Genomic DNA, 22,271 nt, shown 5'->3' on the forward strand with positions numbered 1-22,271 from the left:
CACATACAAGGTAGAGTGGAGTATAGTTATGTGTATCTTTATCTAGTCTTTCCTAAGCTTTCAACTTGTATAGCATAGTAGTTAAAGCTCTGGAGCCAGATTGTTTTGCCATTTTTGAGTTGTATAGGCCTTGGGCATGTTGTTCAATCTCCTCCTTTGTAAAATAGGGACAATAATAGTATGTAGTTCCCAAGGTTCTTATGAAGATTATATGAGTTAATTCACGTAAAACACTTAGAACAGTGCCTGGCAGGTAGTAAGTACTCAGTTAATATTAGCTGCTGCTGTTGTTTTCCTCTTCTCATTTATACTTCATTGCTTTATATAATACTTTATTAAATTATATATTTAGAATAATAAACACAATCGGCATAAATTGTTTTGTGAATAAACACAACTGATACCCTCAATAAGCACATAATTTCACCGACAGGGAGAGCAGAAGTGTTGCTCCCATGATACTGGAGAAGAGCCTAGCTAATGTGTGATCAGTTAAGTTGGTTAAGAGAGTTCTGTGCAATAGTTTGCTAATAGTTTACTGTTGTTTTAAACAGTATACATAGGGAAACAGTGGATTAAAGCTGAAAAGGAGACCAGGGCCATATTTGTCAAATACCTTGAAGGCCAAGCTAACAAGTTTGTACTTAGCCCAGTAGGAAATGGAATTTTTTATTTTAAATGACCTCAATCCAGTTTTCCTTTTGATTATAATCTCAATTTTGAATTGAGAAAAATAAATGTTCTAGACTGAATGTGAATAAAATTAAATGACTTCTCTAAAGGTAACAATTTATACCATACTCTTAAGAGTCTCTGATTCTTAAGTCTGTTCCTCTCCTTGTTCCAGTTTACCTCTGTTGTTGATTCTTCTTTTTGCCTTCCTCACCAGACATGCCTCAAAAGAGAAAAAGATGACATAGTTATCCCTGAAAAAGTAAGTGTTTACAGCGACACGATGACTTCAACTAGTGGAAGATGTCAGATAAGTCAATAACCAGGCAGCACCCAGATAACTCTGCCATTTAAAGTTGGCAAGCCAGGCATGGTTGGGGAAAAGGGAGGGAAGAGAGAGGGCAGGTTGCTGATTGATGCCTGCACCCCCACATGCAGCTTTTAGCATAAAAAAGCCATTAAAAAAATCAGAAGTTTTCTGTAGTTTGTGACTAAGTATGAGAAGTCAGCAAGGGTCTGATACTTAATCCATTAAAGTGAGCAGTTTATGCCAAAAGAAATCTTAGAGTAGGCACTGGGAAGGAAATGCTTTTGAAGTTCCATTGCTTTGAGTAATACCATTTCATGATTTAGGTAACATCCCCAAGCAGGGGTGGGGGGGCATCCTTAGGAATACAAAGCCCTGCAGAGAAGGAAAGGGTTGAGAAGGGTCCACCCTACCTCTTTTCCTTTGCACAAAGGCCCTAGGCTTTTGTATACAACCTGCTTTTGTAGGCTGAGGACATTGTGCAATACAGCATAATGAGATAGAAACCTGCATGACAAAAGTAAATAAGAGAAATGATTTGGGGGGAACACATAAAGAGCAAAACTTTAGCAACCAGTGAAACGTTAGCGGGACCTTTTTTTAGCCAGTTTGAGTCTTTCCCTAAGTAGGTAGTAGAGTTATTATAGAACTATACAGAGTATTTGTATAATTTTGAACAGTTTAGAGCATCTAGAATGTATCCGTTCAGTTTACTGCTGCTAAGTGTACCTGTAGGCACCTATTCCTGTCTCCTACCTTTTCTAATGGCTTTTTATCAGTTCCCACACAACCCTGTGCATAATCTATATCTTAGTACATCTCATACTGTATTTTAATTATTTGTATATTTCCCTTCTCCATCAGACTGTGCTTCTTGAGGATAGGGTTTCATCACAGTACCTTCACTCAGTAGGTACACAATAAATTTGAATGAATGAACGAACAAATGAATGAATGAATGAATGAAGAGACTTAGTTCCTCCTGTCACACAGATAATAAACCCCTAGAGCCAGATATAGAACCCAGGTCTCCTGATTCCTAGCCCAGTACTTTTCTACCATGCCATGCAGCCTCTATCTGAGGTTTTGAACAACTTTTCTCTCAGAGGGAGGGAGGAGTAAAAAAGGAAAAGGTAAAATGTTTTCTAGTTTCTGCCTCACACCAAATTAATTCCCAGCATTCTCCACAGGCAAACCAACAACACTGTGATATAGACGATTGAAATCCCGTATAATATAACTAAATGGAAGGTTTAGCAAGGGGGACCTTTGTCTGCCTTTGATTATAACAAAGAGGCATTTAAAACAATGCTTTGCCAACCTATACATATCTGACTAGCTAGTGTTCTTTAAATCAGGCTATAAGAGTCTATGTGTTTTAAGTGACATGAAAGTGAGCCCTATGTGTGACTTGGACGTCTCATTTCAGAGATTAATTTTGTCCTCTAATGAGAAAGCAAGCTACCATTAATAATATCTCATATTTACTGTACCTTAGAATTAGGAAGTATTTTGACATATTTTATTTGATCCTCACAACCTGTGAGATTGGCAGGGTGGGTATTTTTATATCCATTTTGTAATAAATGAACTAGTACATGTTGAGTTCAGGTGATTTGCTTAATGTCACATAGCTAATGTATGGCAAACTTATGTCTATAGTTCAGAGTCTCTGATGCCTAGTCCAGGGCTGTCTCTACTCTTATCACACTTTTTATAAAACACTCAGATCTTTACATAAATCATACTTAAGCATTCATGGTTCGCATGGTGGAAATGTGTCAAGACTACAAAAGGATCCAGTAAGAGGGGTATGAAAGGGTGCATCTCGGGATTGCTTTATTCCAGGATGTGGCTTAAAAAACAACAAAAGGTATCAGAGAAGTGGAGTATAGTAACTGGGAGATCCACTCCCCATTGGACTTAGGCCCTTCCATCATTGCATAACTAAAAGACCTTTTCAGTTTGTTTGTTTGACATATCAAATTTGAGTTGTCCTATTCGGACCAGGCAAATAAAAGCTTTTCCAAAGGCCTTTGTGAAGAATGTAGTTGTACACTTGATCTTCTTTGTACAGAAAGGTGAGAGTGGGCAAGAGAAACAGGAACTTCTATATTATTTGCCACTAAAACAGGATATATAGAGCTCAGAAACCCCTCCTACTTAGCTGCTTCCCGACAAACTATCTGGAGAAATGGGAGGGTTGGAGAAAGTAGCTAGCCTAGTGTTACAGAAGCAACGTACAAGAAGCAGATGTTATAGGTTCAGTTGACTAAAGAGTATATTAGCATCATTATTCAATGACCTAGGCCTCAGTTTCCCCATCTGTAAAATAAAGGAGTTGGACTTGATAATTTAATTTTTTAGTAGGAAATATATTCACATGGTTCACAATTCAAAAGGTACACAAGGATAAGTAATGAAAAATGTTGCTTCTAATCCAACCCACATCTGACCAGTTGCCTTCCTAGGGATCACAATGTTACTACCTTCTTATTCCCCCATGCGCAGAGGTAGTATAGGTGTTTACAAATAATATGTATATACTTTTTTCCCTTTCAAAACTTTTTACAAATGATAGCATATAGTGCCCCTTCTTTTTTCATCTCATAAGGTACCTTGGAGATCATTATCACTATACAAAGAGCTTCCTCATTCTTGTTTATGGCTGCAAAGTAGTCCACGGCACATCTTATAATGTATGTATTTTCATTGCAAGATGGCGCTTTGAGCATATCTCGTTTCCTTCTCAAAATCCTAATGAAATGACTTTAGAAATATAAAAATAAGAAAAAGTATGATATTGTGATTTATAATGAATATATATTTGGTCTTCATCCCATTTCTGGCTCAGAGCTAACACCCTTGGAATTTCCTAAGTGACTAGAGCTATAAAGGTGTCTTTTGTTAATAAGGTGACTTCTGTGAGGATGGGGGCTAGTTGCCTGTGAAGCCAACCAAAGTGACTAGAGGGTTCGAACTTTCAGCCCCTGACTTCCTGGGAGACGGGAGGGGCTGGAGATTGAGTTTAATCAACAGTGGCCAAATTGAATCAATCATGCCCATGTAATGAAGCCTCCATAAAAACCCAAAAGGACAGGGTTCCGAGAGCTTTTGGTTTGGGGAACCAGAACGCTTCCAAGTGCCACCATGCCGGCCCCAACCTACAAGGACAGAAGCTACTTTGTTCAGGACCTCACTATATATATCTCTTCATCTGGCTGTTGATTTGTCTCCTTTAATATACTTTGTAATAAATCAGTAATCTAGTGGGTAAATGGATTTCCTTAGTTCTGTGAGTCACTCTAGCAAATTTGTAGAACTCAAGAAGAGGGGATTGTGGGAGCCTCTGATTTATAGCCAGCTGATCACAAGCACAGGCTTGCAATTGGCATCTGAAGTGAAGAGCAGTCTTGTAGGACTGGGTCCTAAATCTGTGTAATCTAATGCTATCTCTGAGAAGATAGTGTCAGAATTGAGTTGAACTGTAGGACACCCAGCTGGTGTTGGAGAATTGTTTGGCAGTGGGGAAACCACCCGTAAGAAAAGTATCCTTTATCATTAGAAAACAGAGAGAAAGAAGCCTGAAACTTCGAGATATTTCAAAGAATATAAATGCAGACTGGAATCAAATTGAAACAAATTACTGACCACCTGATTCATTATAGGTGAAGAACATCCCTCCCTGTGAAGTGAAGTGGATAGAGTTCACTAGCACATTCTGAAAACTCCTAAAATGAGAACAGCAAAGGTTAGAAAGAAAGGTTAGCTATGGAGCAATGGGTGAAGGACAAATCAAAGGATCTGGAGGATTATACCTATGCCAAGTTTAGAAAGAACAGTAGATTAAGAAGTAACGGTAATGACTATTTATCGAGGGCTTACTGTGTTTAGGCACTGTGCTAAGTTGGTGTTTAAATGCACACGGTCACGAGGTAGGGGCTACTGTCATCCCTGTGTTAGAGGAAACTAACTTACCCTCTTAACCGCTCTGCTGTTGCCTCAATGAACTCTTTGTAACAATCCTGTGAGGGAGGCTACTTTATTATTTTTTTTTTTTTGCGGTACGTGGGCCTCTCAGTGCCGTGGCCTCTCCCGTTGCGGAGCACAGGCTCCGGACGCGCAGGCTCAGCGGCCATGGCTCACGGGCCCAGCCGCTCCGCGGCATGTGGGATCTTCCCGGACCGGGGCATGAACCCATGTCCCCTGCATCGGCAGGTGGACTCTCAACCACTGCGCCACCAGGGAAGCCCAAGGGAGGCTACTTTTATTACCTGATTTTAGAGCTGAGGCCCAGAGATATTAAGTAATTTGCCCAAGGGCCCACAACCAGAAGGTACAGTTTTACCAGTTAGAGAATAACTTCCTTGCATACTTGGAAAGCTGCCATAAAAAAGAAAGAAAATATCTCTTCTGCCCGCCGCTTCCTCCTCATGTTTTTTTTTGTTTGTTTGTTTTTAGTGGCCTATTCAGGATCTCTAACTGAACTCCTATTCTCAGAAATGCAGGAGTTGATGGTTAGGGACAGGCCCTGGAGTGCTCAGCTGGGAACAAATCTTAACGTCATTAATCATGTTGGGAACTATACACAACATTTTCTTCACACAGAAGGTTTTTTGTTGTCTTATTAGTCAGCAATAAAGTCTGTTAGTTCAATTCCTGTATTTCACAACTAATCTAGAAAAATAGAATTGTAGAAGATATATAACTTCCCCTTCATCTGGAAGTCAGATTTTATTCACACAGTGGGTGAAAGAAACCTCTCTCAAATCCCAAAGATGAGCCATTTGGTATTAAATTTAGTATTAGCCCAGAAAGTTCTTTGATTAGTAGGTGGTGGTGTGTGTAAATTCTAAGTGAGACTGGGCAAGCTTTGTGCCCTTTTGGAATATCAGAATAAACAAGTGTTTTATTTTAGTTCCTGGTTGAATCGTGACTTTCTTTCTTTTCTTTTCTTTTTTTTAGCTTCCTCTTCTTAAACATACAGTCCTTAGAGCCTGTGTACTATATCTATGTTGTACATCTCTGTAATTCAGAACTTTGGTTCTCAAATTTTAGAGCACGTAAGAATTGCCTATATATCTGGATATATACCTAGAGTCTGAGACCCCATTCCCTGAGAGGAGATTCAGTAGTCTGGAGTGGGGTCCATAATTTTCATTTTTAGCCAAACATCTCAAATAATTCTGATTCAGGCGGTCCTTGGACCATACTTTGAGAAACCCTTGAGTTAGGAGGGAAGCAATTAACATTTATTATTTACTATGTATGTTACTAATGTGCCAGTCGCTTTCATATGTATTTTTACATTTGATGTTCAAAAAAATTGTGAGATTTTATTAACCCAGGTTTATTTGTATGTATTACCCCCACAAAGTTTTAGTAACTTGTTCTGAACTCCAAAGATGGCATTGCATTATGACAGTCAGCAGTCTGACTCCAAGAACCAGAAGGGCTGTTGCTCTTAGTATTTCTGCTTTAGGTATTTCTCAGAAGAAATGATTGTATAAGATTGGTGAATTGGAATATATTAGAAAGTGATATGAACAGTCTGTTAAGTTAAAGCCACTGAAATGTTGGAATGTCTAAAGCATATCATCTAATATTCAGAATGTTCCTAGAAAAGACAAGTATGCATTTGTTCTTTGAAATGATATTATACACACCTAAACTTTTCTAATTGAAATAGGCCCTAAAGATGAGTTATTCTATTTCTTCACTAAGGAAATTGTGATCATAAAGATTAAATTGCTTAGTATAATGGAAACACCCGGGCTAGAACCCGGGTCTTACTTTCTTTCAAGTTGTAATAATTATAAAGGTTAAGGTAGGCTACAACCCATACGTTGCCTGAGAATTACTCAGAAGACTATTGAATCAATGGTTGAGAGTGATGACTCTTTGTGACATTCACCATTTGAAAGTTCACACAGAGGCATAATAATTAAATGTGTTCTGGTATTTTAAAGGAGTAGAATAAATGGTGACTTTTTTTAACGGTGACATTTTTATGAGTTATTCTTTATAAGTTCTGTTTCTGACACTGAAAATATAGAGTAGAATGGCATTTGGGGCTTTTGTGAATTTTAATGGAATGCTGAAATGTGGCCTGGAGCTCAGGCTATGTGGAAGTCCATTCTCACTTAGAGCTACAGAGGCAGGGCAGCCAAGAATACTGCAGGTAATAGTTTTAACACAAATTGTAGGCCATAGCATGGTGTAAAGTGTTGCAAGACACAACTACTCTGCAGGTAGATAACAACTAGATTTAGCTCCTCCTGGACAACTTAATGGGGTTTATAGACTTGACAGTGCCCTTGGATAACTTGATCTTTGTTTACCCCAAATGTAGGGAATATTCACTTGTGCCTCCCAATAGAAATAGGTCTACATTTCTTTCTAAGCTCCCTAAAAACTATAACTCTGTTTCCTTATCTCAATTTTTCAGAATTGCCCCCATAAAGTAAAATAGCTGCCTTTGTGTTAAGAGACAGGGACGCAAATAGTTGGGTAGAAGTACAATGATACAAGTAATAGGTCACCGGACTTGAGGTCAGAATCTGCATTCTAATTGCAGACTGCCTCCAGACTGACTGACACGTGACCTTGGCTAGTCAGTTAACCTCGTGTACCTCAGTTTTCCAGCTGTAAAATAAGTAGCCATTCTTGTTTAATCCAGGCCTGTCCTTCATGTGGAGTTAGGTCTAGAAACATACTACATTGTAGTAGCTCAGCAGAAAAACCTGAGAACATGCCAGAAAAGAAAATGAAGTTACTACTGGGCCCAGACTTAAAATCATTCAATCAACAAATATTTATTGAATACAAACGTAAAAGGTGTATTAGATTGCCCATAGCCTAACGTAGGCCTTACAATGCATTCCATAAACAAGATGTGAGTAGTTTTCTTCAGCCTTGTTTTTGAGCACTCAGAGAACATAATAATAACAATAACTCACAGAGTAATAATAATGCTTTTATGTATGTTATATGGTCTTTTTTTCTCTCTCAGTATTTCTTCCCATTCATTATCTTTTTTTTTTTTTTTTTTTGCGGTACGCGGGCCTCTCACTGTTGTGGCCTCTCCCGTTGCGGAGCACAGGCTCCGGACACGCAGGCTCAGCGGCCATGGCTCACGGGCGCAGCCACTCCGCGGCATGTGGGATCTTCCCCGACCGGGGCACGAACCCGCATCCCCTGCATCGGCAGGTGGACTCTCAACCACTGCGCCACCAGGGAAGCCCCCCATTCATTATCTTACTTGAATCATACAATAACCCTAAAGGAGAACAAGACAGATGTTATCTCATTCCCCTGAGTTTCGGATGAGAGGCTAAAACTCAGAGATCAATAGTGGCTCTCAAAGAAGTAGGGTGATTCTGCCCCCCCCCAGGGGATGTTTGGCAAAGTCTGGAGACATTTTGGATTGTCACACATGGGACAGTGCTACTGTCATTCAGTGAGTAAAGGCTAGGGATACTTACTGTTAAACATCCTACGGCGCACAGGACAGCTCATACAGCAAAGAGTTATCCAGCCCCAGATGTCAATAAGGCTAAAATTGAGAAACTGACATTGGTGTTTTATCCAAAAGAATACAAAGTGACAAAGTTGGATGAACCAGAATCCAGATCTTGGACTCAGTCTAGTATATTCTCCACTGCCCTTAGCATTAAAAACTGCAGTCACATAAATTCTGGATTTATTGCTAATGTTTCATGGAGGTGTGAGTGAAAAGTGGGGTTTGTCATATATCACTGTTAAAGGTTTCCATGTATAGTACAGATTGTATAATCCAATAAAAATCTACTAAACATTTGCTGTATGTCTTACAGTCTGCTGTCCATATCCCCACAGGGAGGTTAATCTACCTTCATCATATTTTTTAACTTATTGAGCAACTACCAAATTTGAGTAATTTACCCAAATGGTATTGAAATCTGGATATGGCCCCTTTAGCAGCCTCTATGCATAGTACCTACTGCCAACCTAAAGACTCATGGGACTTTTATAGGAAATGTCACCAAGATACTCAGAGAGAAATTAGCAGAGCCAAGATTTGGATCTTATCTGACTCCAAACTCATGCTCTTAACAATATTCAGTAAGCTTAACTCTCTCCTACGAAAGGTGATGTGTGACTTTACAAGCTTTTACAACCCAGGACAGTCCTTGTAGAATATCCTTCAGTTTTGCCCCTCAAACCATTAAATAACCCAGAAATTAGAAGGTTCTTCTAATCCTTTGAAAGTTTTAACAGATGTCTTTCTGGATTCTGGCAAATTAAAGGATTATGGCCCATGGCTCTGTAAGGAATTTTTTTTTTTTTCCATCTGTGAATGCCTCACAGAAAACTTGAGCAGGAAATATTATTAGGGAAGAACAAATAAAGGCCAGTTATTCTACACAGCAAAGTATTCTGTTAAAATATAAATCTGGTCACATCACTCCCCTGCTTATTACGCCTAAATAGCTTCCAGTTGCCCTTGGAATAAAATTTAGCCTCCTTTAAATGACCTATAAGGCCTTCTTCAGTATACCCCTTCTGCCTCTTTCTTCAACCTCATTGGCCTCTCTTCTCACTCAATGTGTTCTATTCATACTGACCTTGAATGACTTTGATTCTTTTCTTGCCTCAAGGGTGCTATTCTCTGCCCTTCTACCCAACTCCAGTAATTTATCAGTCTGTTTAAATGTTGCCTCCTTAGAGAGGGCTTCTCTCTTCTCTCTCCACCTAACCGCCTCCATCTAAATTAGTTCTTTTACTGTTATTCTCCTATCACAGTACCATGTTTACTTCCTTCATATTACTTATCACAATTTATAATTATATATACGTATACATATTTATTTGTTTCCATATTTAATGAGGATTCCTCCTCTAGAGTAGGTTCCGTAAAGGCAAGAATCTTGTCTTTTGCAGCTGGCTCCTTGTAAGGAGATATGAAACCTACATGGGTTTTGTAAGAATTAAATACATTTTGAGTGAGTGAATATTTGTCCAGTGTTCTTCCAGGTGCAGTAAGGAGGTATAAATTAGTTACTTGCCCTCTAAGAACTTGCTGTGTATATATGGTATTTTTTATCTCGTATTTTAAGAACTTAAGTCAAATTTTCCATAAAAGAAGATTGCTAGAAAAATTCAGAAAAGAGAGAGAGATTTCTTCTGTCAAGAATTCAAGGAAAACCTCATAGGAGAGGTGGCATTTTAACTCAGCCTTAAAGAATGAACTAGATTGTAAACTCAAAAGAGCAGGGGCCGTATTTTAACTTTATCCTACTTCTGACACATTTTAAGTGCACTGTAAAATAATGATAGGATTTGCTCATATTCAGAAAACCGGGGGGTGGGGGGGGTGGGGCGGGGACTACAGAGAATGACATGGCCAAAAAGGCATACAAGTGTCAAAGTACTAAATTTATTCAGGGAAATTGAGTAAATCAATTTCAGTGGAATATTTGAATGTGAAGAGGATGAGATTGGGATAAGGCTGGAAAGTAAATCTGTAACAGAGACATAAATGCCACGTAGTGAACATAAAATAAGTGTATCAATATGAGAAGTTGGAGGTGAGGATACTTATGTGTCTCTTTGCAGAGAGATTAGTTTCTGGGAGTACAACCTAAAATGCAAATTACAGCTTGAGAAATACATGCAAAGGGTATCTGGACACTAGTTTAGGTGGGAATACTGGTTCTATTATCAACACCATCACCAAAAAATAGCAAAATGCAGGCTCCTATGAACCATCTCCTGTACTTGGCTTGGCTGGAAAGACAGTGTTTGTTTCCTTATATTTCTGGAAGGGAAACATCCCAAGGGATGTGTTTGTGTTTTTTACGGTTTTTTTCCCTGTAATTGATTTCTAATCTCATAGCGTTGTGGTCAGAAAAGATGCTTGATATGATTTCAATTTTCTTAAATTTACTGAGGCTTGATTTGTGACCCAAGGTGTGATCTATCCTGGAGAATGTTCCGTGCGCACTTGAGAAGAAAGTGTAATCTGCTGTTTTTGGATGGAATGTCCTATAAATATCAATTAAATCTATCTGGTCTATAGTGTCATTTGAAGCTTGTGTTTCCTTATTAATTTTCTGTTTGGATGATCTGTCCATTGGTGTAAGTGAGGTGTTAAAGTCCCCCACTATTATTGTGTTACTGTTGATTTCCTCTTTTATAGCTGTTAGCAGTTGCCTTATGTATTGAGGTGGTCCTATTTTGGGTGCATTTATAATTGTTATATCTTCTTGGATTGATCCCTTGATCATTATGTAGTGTCCTTCCTTGTCTCTTGTAACATTCTTTATTTTAAAGTCTATTTTATCTGATATGAGTATTGCTGCTCCAGCTTTCTTTTGATTTCCCCTGGGTCCCGATGCGCACACTACTTTTTGCGTGCCCTCCAAGAGTGGAGTCTCTGTTTCCCCTAGTCCTGTCGAAGTCCTGCAATCAAATCCCGCTAGCCTTCAAAGTCTGATTCTCTAGGAATTCCTCCTCCCGTTGCCGGACCCCCAGGTTGGGAAGCCTGACGTGGGGCTCAGAACCTTCACTCCAGTGGGTGGACTTCTGTGGTATAAGTGTTCTCCAGTTTGTGAGTCACCCACCCAGCAGTTATGGGATTTGATTTTATTGTGATTGCGCCCCTCCTACTGTCTTATTATGGCTTCTCCTTTGTCTTTGGATGTGAGGTTATCTTTTTCGGTGAGTTCCAGTGTCTTCCAGTCGATGACTGTTCAGCAGTTAGTTGTGATTCCGGTGCTCTCACAAGAGGGAGTGACATCTTTCTACTCCTCCATCTTGAACCAATCCTCCTGTTTCTTATATTGTAGTAGCCTGGTCCATTCATGTTTGCCTGGAAGGCATAGATGATTTAGAGATTGGAAAGTGGGTATTTAAAAAATTGAGTTTGTCCATAGCATGCTTTCTCTTAAAAATGATAGCCCTCCATTATTATACATATAATTCTCCATGTAATCAGTTCCTCCAAGACAAACAGGCTTCTCATCTCCTTTGCTCAGCCTGAGCAGCTTAATAAGGTGGAGTGGACATATGGAAAGATAAAATTTTTGGTAGAAGGGGGTGACCTTGAACCACTATCTGGAAGCAAAGCCTTTCTTCGTCTTATTCTGATTAGAATCGAATCACAGGTTTGCTTTCTGTCTTTTCTGTGGATAGTTAGAAAGAGATTCTCAGGGCAGCTCCTGAGTTATCATCTTTTTTACTAAAATAGGTATCCTTAGCCAAGAACTTCTATGTTAAAGAGCTACTCTCACTAATTTATAGCTGCTCTTTTATTCTTCTAAAAACTTGTCAGTCCATGGAGCATTTCTTGTTTGCCTAGATCATTGGCCATTCATAAATCAAGGCCCTTTAAGTGTAACTGTTTGAAGTAGTTTTCCCCTTTATGTCTCTGGCAGTTGGTTACTTTTGATGCATCCCATTAGTCTGATGTATGAGTAATACAGCCACATAGACTCTGCTTATTACTTGAATATGTAGACTGTGCATAGGTTGGTTTCTTTCCACAAAAAGTGCTTTCAAGGAATCCTGCAACTGGTTTATAATCTTTGCTATTGTTACTTCTCTTGCCTGATAAACAGTCATTTGTTCTTATGTTCCCTTAAGGTCATTATTACTGAGACCTTTTCAAGGGCAAGCATGGTAGCCAGGCTTAGATGACAAGATGGCTTTGGCCTAAAATGGCTTCTCTTATATCAAAAAGCTATATCTGGCTCTTTTCTCCGGGGACTCCCTACACTATCTGCTTACAGTAGAGCTCGCTTTGGTATATGGTGTGGAAAGAGAAAATAATATTGAAATCTGCAAGTAATCACTAAATTAATTCTCTGCCAGGTCTATCAACATCTTTCTCATCTCAACCCAACCACTGACACAAAGAAAAGCAAGTGAGAATTTGTTGTTGTTGTAGATGATCCCTTGGAATTATTTTTATTATCAACAAAGGCACAAAGTTAGAAGAGAAAATGGTAGCCTTAGTTTTATTGAAGGATTTTTAAAAGGATAAAATCTAAGTTTTCTTTCTTTTTTACTTTTTTTGGTGGTAGTGGTAGTGATGGTGGTGGGGTTTTGGCAGTTATTCTCCAGAGTTCTGTCTTTATAAACCTGCAATTGTAGCAAGTGCCCTATCAACTCCTATCACCTGCCACGTTTAGTCTGGGGAGAACTCTGTGTGTGTGATTTTTAAGGTCTTTTCCATTTCCTTTTCTCTTATTGGCCTGACTTGTCTTCTCAGTACCTCTACTGCCTCATTTCACTGAACTGTTTTTAGTACAGTGATATGGCAGAACTTTGGGAGTCAAAAGTTTTTGCCAGTTCTGGCTAGAACCTGTGTAAACCTATGATTTTCTCAGCCTGATACCTTTTGGAAATGAAACTGGTGTAAGTATCCTTATGATTACTGCACCTCAAGAAGGACACAGGCCAAGGAAAGGCAGCTAAAATATCCAAAGCATGGTGTGGTTATATTCGAACAATTATGACCACTTTTCTGCCAGTCAATTTGCAGTAAGAATATGAGGCCAGGGCCTAGAGGATGAGTGGAACAACATCATAGCCATCAACGGGAAGGGTCTTCCCCATATATATTCATCAAATTGTATTTCCCTTCCCTGGGAACTACTACATTTTTTTCTAAACAACTCCAGTGTATTGGCCTGGAATGCCAAGTTTTGGAGAGGCACCTAATCCCTATTTGTTATTGCATTATGTCAAAGTCTCCCCTTTATTCCTGCGTCTCCTTTACCACCTCCCTCCCCCAAAGAACAAGATAAGTGCAGAATTCATAAAGCCATAGGAGAATTTCAAAGTTCACCTATAGAGGCACTTGAAACAAAGCCAGAGCCATATCTCAGAATATCTGCTGGCCCCATACAGGTCATAAAAAGGCAGGATTAGTCCAGTGAAACTTGTTGCTTGATCACATGAACATAGCCCATAACCATGAATCCCTGTTTATGGTAGTATATTATCTTTGACCTTGAATTTCCCCTATCTGTGCTTGCCAAAATCTTTTGTCATCAATCATAAATAATGACTACAGAAAGCAGAAGAGTGACTAGATAGATTTCCCTTTGTTTAATATTTTTAAAAATCCAAAAAGGAACGTGACCCTAATCATTTTTTAAAAATATTTATTTAGTTAGTTAGTTAGTTGCGCCAGGTCCTAGATGCGTCAGGCAGCCTCCTTAGTTGCAGCACGTGGGCTCCTTAGTTGTGGCTCGCCTGCTCCTTAGCTGTGGCATGCGAACTCTTAGTTGTGGCATGCATGTGGGATCCAGTTCCCTGACCAGGGATCAAACCCGGGCCCCCTGCATTGGGAGCACGGAGTCTTATCCACTGCGTCACCAGGGAAGTCCCGACCCTAATCATTTTAAGAATAAAAACTTTCTTCCTTATCATTGAAGTCAGGAAAGACTGGAGGCAGTCTCCAAAAGAATTATGAGACTCCAGATTACATCTGTCTGAGCTGGAGAAGAGGGCCCATGTGGCAGATGTATGACTACTTCTGTGTAGTCTTTTTATGGGGTCTAATCTCCATAGTCCCTATGGATTATTGTTTCTAATTCATCATTGTGCAATACCAGGAAAATAAAAGAGAATTTGAAGTTTAGACTAAACCTGTTAGAAGTAAGGTCAGTGCTAAGACTCAGAATGGGTATCAGAATTTAGCCTTCTTGCTAATTCTCTAACTTCTGTCTATAAATGGATATTCATTTTTCTAGAGATGCTAGATTTTGCAAAGAATCTGGCCCTCTAGTTAAGCTTTAAAATGCGTGTGTTGGGGGGGAGTGTTGGCAGGAACAGAGGAAACTTCTTTTTCATGATCCTCAGAAGTAGACTGAGAAGGAATTAGACCCTTGAATACAAGGAAGTTTTGAAACCTATTTTTATAAATACTGCGCCATACTTACTAAATGGAGGAAAGGGGAAGGCAGAAAGAAGTGCAAAGCTATATGGCATTCAATATAGAATGTGCCATTTCATTTTCCATATCTAATAGTATTCAGGGCAATACAAACAAGTTGGCATATAGCCAACTTCAAGTACCCAGCTGAAGTTAAATGTTCCCTAAAAACTGAATAGTGTAAAGCCTTCCTAAGAAATAAACTTCTCACCTATTTTGTATGAACAAATTTCCATAGAAATTCATACTTGACTTTTTTCTATAGCCAACTCCTAGACCATTTCTATTCTGTTTCCTTAAAAATCAAAGAAGTTTTCTGTGCTAGAATAAGGAGCTATTATGAACTATCCACATGTGTCGATAGTCACTTTGTGGTCTCAGGAGACAGGATAGGCAGAAAGGGGCTTGAAAGTGGTCTTGGCTGGCATACTCTGCAGGAGAGAAGCTAACAGAAAACTGACATTTGCCTAGGATTCTGTTATAAGAAATCCATTGTTGGGAATTCTCTGGTGGTCCAATGGTTAGGACTCCTTGCTTCCACTGTAGGGGACCCAGGTTCAATCCCTGGTCAAGGAACTAAGATCCCACAAGCCGCATGGCACGGCCAAAAAGAAATTAAGATAAAGGCTTTTTGTTTTTTGTTTTGTTTTGTTTTTGCCGCAGGGCATGCAGGATCTTAGTTCCCTGACCAGGGATCGAACCAGTGCCCCCTGCAGTGGAAGCACGGAATCTTAACCACTGGACCACCGAGGAAGTCCCCTGATAAAGGTTTTTTTTAAAAAAAATAAAAAGAAGAAAGAAATCCATTGTCCATCTGCAATGAAAGGAAATAGATTCTATTCCTGCTGTATTTCCTAGTATATTTCAATGTGAAATATATTCTACAAGATGACACTTCAAAATAGGTGCATACTTTGAAAGGCCTTCTTGAGATTCGGGCATATGAATTACTGGGTCACTGATATGTCTAAAGAGATTTGATTACGGATCTTCACTGAGCGGGTGTCTCTGACTGGTAGTGAGGTGCCTGAACAATTAGGAACCTTGGGTCTTCAAAAAAACCTGTTGGTGGGCTTCCCTGGTGGCACAGTGGTTGAGAGTCCACCTGCCGATGCAGGGGACACGGGTTCGTACCCCGGTCCGGGAAGATCCCACATGCTGCGGAGCGGCTGGGCCCGTGAGCCATGGCCGCTGAGCCTGTGCATCCGGAGCCTGTGCTCCGCGACGGGAGAGGCCACAACAGTGAGAGGCCCGCGTACCGCAATAAAACAAACAAACAAACAAAAAACAAAAAAACAAAAACCTGTTGATGGGGAGACTATAAAAGTTTATCAGGGAAATCAAGGGTACAAATCTTAAGTAGTTTCTGGTGCTGTGTTCTTGCTTTTTTAATTGGCCTTTGCGTTTCATCTTATGCCCCAAAATGAAAATTATGACTGTTCAGTTTCCCTTTCTAGCTTTTAGCCTTGAAGCTCCATGAGGAAAGAGTCTATGTCTGGTTCATCTCTGTATGTCCCTCAGTCTCTTACACCAAAAGGCACTCCACCAATATTCACCGAATCAAAGGCAAGGATTCAGGTTGATAACATGAAATGAAATTATCCTTTATGGTTTTCTTATGATATAATCATTTTCTAGACCCTTATTGGAAGAGAACAAAACTTGTGACTTCTACTATTCATGAGGATGTGCTATCAATTTTCTTGGCAGGCAAAAGTCTTTTCATTCTTATTTCACTTCATTTGCTTGGTTCAACATCATAATTTATGATCACTCAGATACCAGTGATCTCTCCATCCTACTATGTTTCTTTATCTGAAAACTGCTGTCCTCTTACCATTTGTTCCATCATTGAAACTTTGTGTGTGCTCTCACTTGTTGATTATTTTTGTGTGTATTATTATTATTATTTTTTTGCTGTTCGCTATAAAACCTTTGTGGACAAAGATCTTATTATGTCTCTCTTTGTACCTCCAATCTAGTCCCTTTATGGCAATGATACCAGCTTGTCCAGCTCCCCAATTATGAAGTAATAAAGTGTCTGGCATGAAAGTTATTTAAATTCAGAGTTGAATTTTGATTATTGGTAACTGATGCTTTGCCTTTTCCTTTGCTGGAAATAAGAACCTATTTTTTTATTAATTTATTTATTTATATGTTGGCTGCGTTGGGTCTTTGTTGCTGCGCACGGGCTTTCTTTTTAGTTGCAGGGAGTGCGGGCTTCTCATTGCGGTGGCTTCTCTCGTTGCTGAGCACTGGCTGTAGGCACATGGGCTTCACAACTAGGCACGCCACAACTCCAGTAGTTGTGGCACTCGGGCTCAGTAGGTGTGGCTCGTGGGCTCTAGAGTGCAGGCTCAGTAGTTGTGGTGCACGGGCTTAGTTGCTCCGAGGCATGTGGGATCTTCCCGGACCAGGGCTCGAACCCGTGTCCCCTGCATTGGCAGGTGGATTCTTAACCACTGCACCACCAGGGAAGTCCCAATAAGAACCTATTTTTTAAGCTTGCTGTCATAGTATCATAGGATAGGAGTTGAAGAGGGGAAAATAGATGGCTGAATATTTGTGCTTTTGATTAGATATCCAAGACTCCCTGAATCTGTATAAATTTCCTATCTAAAGTATGCTTCTTTTCAACCTCTTAGTAATACTACCATATTACCCTGTTTCTTTCCATCACAGCACTAATCGCCTCATGAAAGTGTTCTGTTTACTTTATTGTTTCTCCATCCTGTACCTTGTTTGTCTTATTCACTGTTGAATTACTAGCACTTAGCTCAGAGTTTGGTGCGTGTAAGAGCTTGATAATTAATAATAAGAGGCACACTTAGGCTCATGAACATGAATATCTACTTGGAATTTCTAAAGCACTCTTTCCTCCACAAACTGGAGTTGAGGGACACTAAGAGAATCCACCAACACCTCCCCCTCCACCTTCCTCAACTTCCCACTCCCCACCCCAGCTATAGGAGTTTTTGCTCCTTGGATTATGTCTCAGATGGACTTTTGCAGTAAAATAGTGAAGTGGTAGTAAAGACACAAGACTGAATGTGCAGGTTGTCTAGACTTAATTTAATAGCGAATTTAATTTAATAGCGAATATCCAATTTATACCTTGTTTTCAGTGTTCTCAGCTCTAATGCCCTGCTGGGATTGATACTGTATCTAAATTCATAGCACACTGCTTGCCTAGGGCAGCAATAGACCTTTTCTTCTAATTTAAATTAGCTGAAGGCTGGTTGTCCTATATGTGAAAATGTTTTCTTAATATCCTGATTGAACACAGGCCATCCAATTAGGTGAATTATCTTGAAATACTTGCTTTTTATCTACTGACATTTATGATTAGAAAAGCAGTTAAATTTCATTAATGGCATCAATTTGTCCATTATTACAAATTGTTTCCTGCAACCCGAAGAAGCTACTTTTCTTCTCCTTATCTCACATTTAAATTTGAACATACATTGAACATATCTAGTAAAGGAACAATTCTGCAGAATAAGAGTTAGGTTTCTGATAATGTATAACTGATTCACCTTGCCGTACAGCAGAAACTAACACAACACTGTAAAGCAACTATACTCCAATAAAAATTAATTTAAAAAAAAAGAGTTAGGGGCTTCCCTGGTGGCGCAGTGGTTGACCGTCCACCTGCCTATGCAGGGGACAGGGGTTCGTGCCCCGGTCCGGGAAGATCCCGCATGCCGCGGAGCGGCTGGGCCCGTGAGCCATGGCCACTGAGCCTGCGCATCCGGAGCCTGTGCTCCGCAATGAGAGAGGCCACAGCAGTGAGAGGCCCGCGTACCGCAAAAAAAAAAAAAAAAGAGTTAGGTTCTGAAACCCTACGTGCAAATCCCTTTTGCTGCAGTCTCCAGAGGTGATCCCTATTATACAGTTACTTCTTTTTCCATCTGTAGATTATAAAAAATAATTCTGAGTAAAGAGGCTAGGAGAGCATGTATTCACTGGCTGAAATCCCACACAGACAAAGTATTTATCAAGAATCAAGATTTGGGGACTTGCCTGGTGGTCCAGTGGTTAGGACTCCGTGCTTGCACTGCAGGGGTCACAGGTTCGATCCCTGGTCGGGCAACTAATATCCTGCATGCCGTGCGGCTTGGCCAAAAAAAAAAAAAAAAGGACAAGATAAAACATCGTGAAGATTTTTTTTAAAAATCAAGATTTTGTATTTTTAATTATTATATATAATTCTTTTTCTTAAAAGAATCTTCTGCTGACTCAACTTTTCCCAGAAAAATGGGCCATTTCCACCACATGGGGATGAGCATGGGGATGAGCAGTGGGGACGACAACAGTACCATGGCACCTTCTCACCATCACCCGACCTCTTCAGCCTCCCACTCCCATGATCACATGATGATGATGATGGTAAGTGCCACAGGAGAGGCAGCCCAGGCCCTTTCCCACCCACTTGGGGAATAGAAATAATCCAACTTTAGGACTAGAAGATGATTATCTTTAAAGATCAATTTACCAATGAGAAAAAACTAAGGTAGACCTAGAGAAGTCAAGTGATTTGCCCAAGATTATGTGGCAGGTTAATTTCAGAGCCACACCAGAACCAAGATTTCTATGGTTCTTTCTTCAGTATTCCTTTCTGTCAAAATTGACCTTTTTCTGGATTAAGTTCTGGTCTTTTACACTTTGTGTAGAAAAGAGAAAAAGACAAAAGTTGACGGTGGGGACAAAGGAGAATACATGTGGACAAGTGCCTGTGGTTAATACTATACTATGATGAGGGAGAAAGCCTCCCACTTCAGTGAATGCCTCTTATTACCCAGAACTGCTACTTTTAAATGTTCTAAGCTTCTTGACCTGAAATTCTCATGTAGAAGCTTCAATTGTTTCTAATTGACATGTTTTGGTTTCCTGGCAGCCTATGACCTTCTACTTTGGCTTTAAGAACGTGGAACTATTGTTCTCTGGTTTGGTGATCAATACAGCTGGAGGTGAGTAAGCCATCAGGTTTTGTTTGAAGGTGACACTCACATGAGAGACAGTGACAAAGAATCTGGAAACCCAACACCTCTTCCTGCCATAATTACTGAGTCATTATGGTTATGATCGTAACCATCTTGCTTCCTATTTCCTACCTGGAAGGTAAGGATACACGGTGCTTATTTTGGTCCTACAGTAAACCTCCCTTAAATAGCATGTGTATGTTGTAGAATTTCTGAAACATAATTTAGATACCAGGTAGGAGTCTTTTGCAGACCATTTCCTTTCATCTTTTTCCAGAGTGTTTCCTTGTTTGATAAATTATTGATCTTGGATATAAGACTATAGCCAAAGTTCAAATGACATAAAAAGCATTATATATATACATACCACAAAATAACCCTAGCTTGAAAACTATTAATCAAGTACAATCCTTCCAGTTTACAGATAAATTAAGCTTCAAATAGTGAAATGATTAGCCCTAAATCCCATAAAGTTAGTATGTCAGAGCTAGGACAGGGACCTAGGGCTTCTATTGCTGCCTAATCCAGTGCTCTTTCTAGCTTACCAAACTGGTATACATCATTCCTGACTCTTGGCCCATCTTAGGGGCAGTCCTAGTTTTGGGGTAGCTAATCGCCCATTTTTTGTGTCTATAACGTTGAGTTGGTGTGCCTTAAATTCAAATTGCACAAGTTCAGTAGTCAGGTGGACCACTTTAGGTTACAAGATAAATCTCTGGACCCACAAAATCAATTTGTTTTGGGAAGAAGGGAAGCATTGAATTCAGGTAGTATGTTAAATCAGTTTGACTACATTCGTATTGTTACCAATGCTTCACAGTGTGAAAGACTTAGATTGAAACGCCCATTCAAGAAATGGTCAGCACTTTAAAATAAGTTGTTTTCTTCCTCTTTTGCATATTCTACATTGTGTGTTTCAGTGTGACAAGCTAATTTAATGACATCAAGCAGCCAGACCAAAAGGTTATTGTTGTTCATTTTTTTGTATCTTAATCAGAAAATGAGTATGATCTGCAGTGGAGGCAGTAATCCTCACTAACGCCATCTTAGTTCTTCTCTTCCATCTGTATGACTGAAGAGGTAACAATATAACATACTCTGAAATTAAGAGTAGAGAGTAGCAGTTTTTCAAAATTCCCTGGCAGTCCAGTGGTTAGGACTCAGTGCTTTCACTGCCGTGCGCCCAGTTTCAATCCCTGGTCGGGGAACTAAGACCCCCACAAGCCACGTGGCATAACCCCCCCCCCAAAAAAAAAGAGTAGCAGTTTTTCTATGTTGTCTTTCTAGCTTGGAGAGCACACCAGCTAATGATTTTGCATGTTTGACATTACCGCCATCTTTTCCCTCCCTACTTAGAAATGGCTGGAGCTTTTGTGGCAGTGTTTCTACTAGCCATGTTCTACGAAGGACTCAAGATAGCCCGAGAGGGCCTCCTGCGCAAGTCACAAGTCAACATTCGGTACAATTCCATGCCTGTCCCAGGACCGAATGGAACCATCCTTATGGAGACCCACAAAACTGTTGGGTAAGAAGATTGAACAGATCCAGATGGAAGTTCTGGAGAGCTGAATTAGCTAAATAGGAAAGCAGCTATTTTATTAGCAACAGCCCTCTTCTTGAGTTAATGATTCTACATGACCTTAATCAAAACTGTTTTTGGGGCTTCCCTGGTGGCGCAGTGGTTGAGAGTCCTCCTGCCGATGCAGGGGACACGGGTTCGTGCCCCGGTCTGGGAAGATCCCACATGCCGCAGAGCGGCTGGGCCCGTGAGCCATGGCCGCTGAGCCTGCGTGTCCGGAGGCTGTGCTCCACAACGGGAGAGGCCACAGCAGTGAGAGGCCCACGTACCGCAAAAAAAAAAAAAAAAAAAAAAAAAAAAAAAAACCTGTTTTTGGAGGCTTGGGGTTGTGGGTCATTAGCAGGCCAAAAGAGGAATGATAGGAACCCTTCTGCTAATATGAACATTTATTCCAAATTTTAAGTTTGATCACTTTAGAAGAAGGAAAAGAATCCATATTTTAACATATTAGCCAACATAATAATAAACAAATTAAGAAATTTCAAGTCAGGGTATAGAAGAATGGCAGAAGCCAGTTCATTCCTTTCTATAAAAAGTTGTACCTGCCCAGCTCTAGTCTCATTTTGTTACAATGTAAGACTGTACTAATGTCTGTATTCCACCTAAGAAAGTATATGGATGACTACTGGTTTTTCCCACAGATTGGCAAATGCTTTAAGATTTAGTTATAATAGAAATGTAGGTCTTAAAGCTAAACTGGAATTCAAGGAATCCTATAGACCGATGTCCTGCTTTCAAGTAAGCACAATATTATTTATTCCAATTGTACCAGTGATTGGGCTTATTGAGGGCCAAACATTGTGACTT

General features: G+C 39.9%; 1 protein-coding gene across 2 annotated transcripts in view; it reads left to right on the plus strand.

Annotated features, from left to right (window-relative positions):
- Positions 1-22,271, plus strand: part of SLC31A1 (solute carrier family 31 member 1) — a 29,737-nt gene that overhangs the window by 3,279 nt on the left and 4,187 nt on the right. Inside the window, exons 2-5 of one of the 2 annotated variants that reach the window (XM_082624609.1) lie at positions 890-934; positions 19,129-19,292; positions 19,801-19,873; positions 21,242-21,410. In XM_082624609.1, coding sequence (XP_082480735.1) covers positions 19,161-19,292; positions 19,801-19,873; positions 21,242-21,410 — 374 coding nt within the window. In that variant the 5' untranslated portion in view covers positions 890-934; positions 19,129-19,160. The remainder of the gene's footprint in view (positions 1-889; positions 935-19,128; positions 19,293-19,800; positions 19,874-21,241; positions 21,411-22,271) is intronic. The other variant, XM_082624610.1, reaches the window with a different exon arrangement.

The sequence above is a fragment of the Mesoplodon mirus genome, assembly GCF_964341445.2.
Source record: "Mesoplodon mirus genome assembly, chromosome: 1".
Lineage (NCBI taxonomy): Eukaryota > Metazoa > Chordata > Mammalia > Artiodactyla > Ziphiidae > Mesoplodon > Mesoplodon mirus.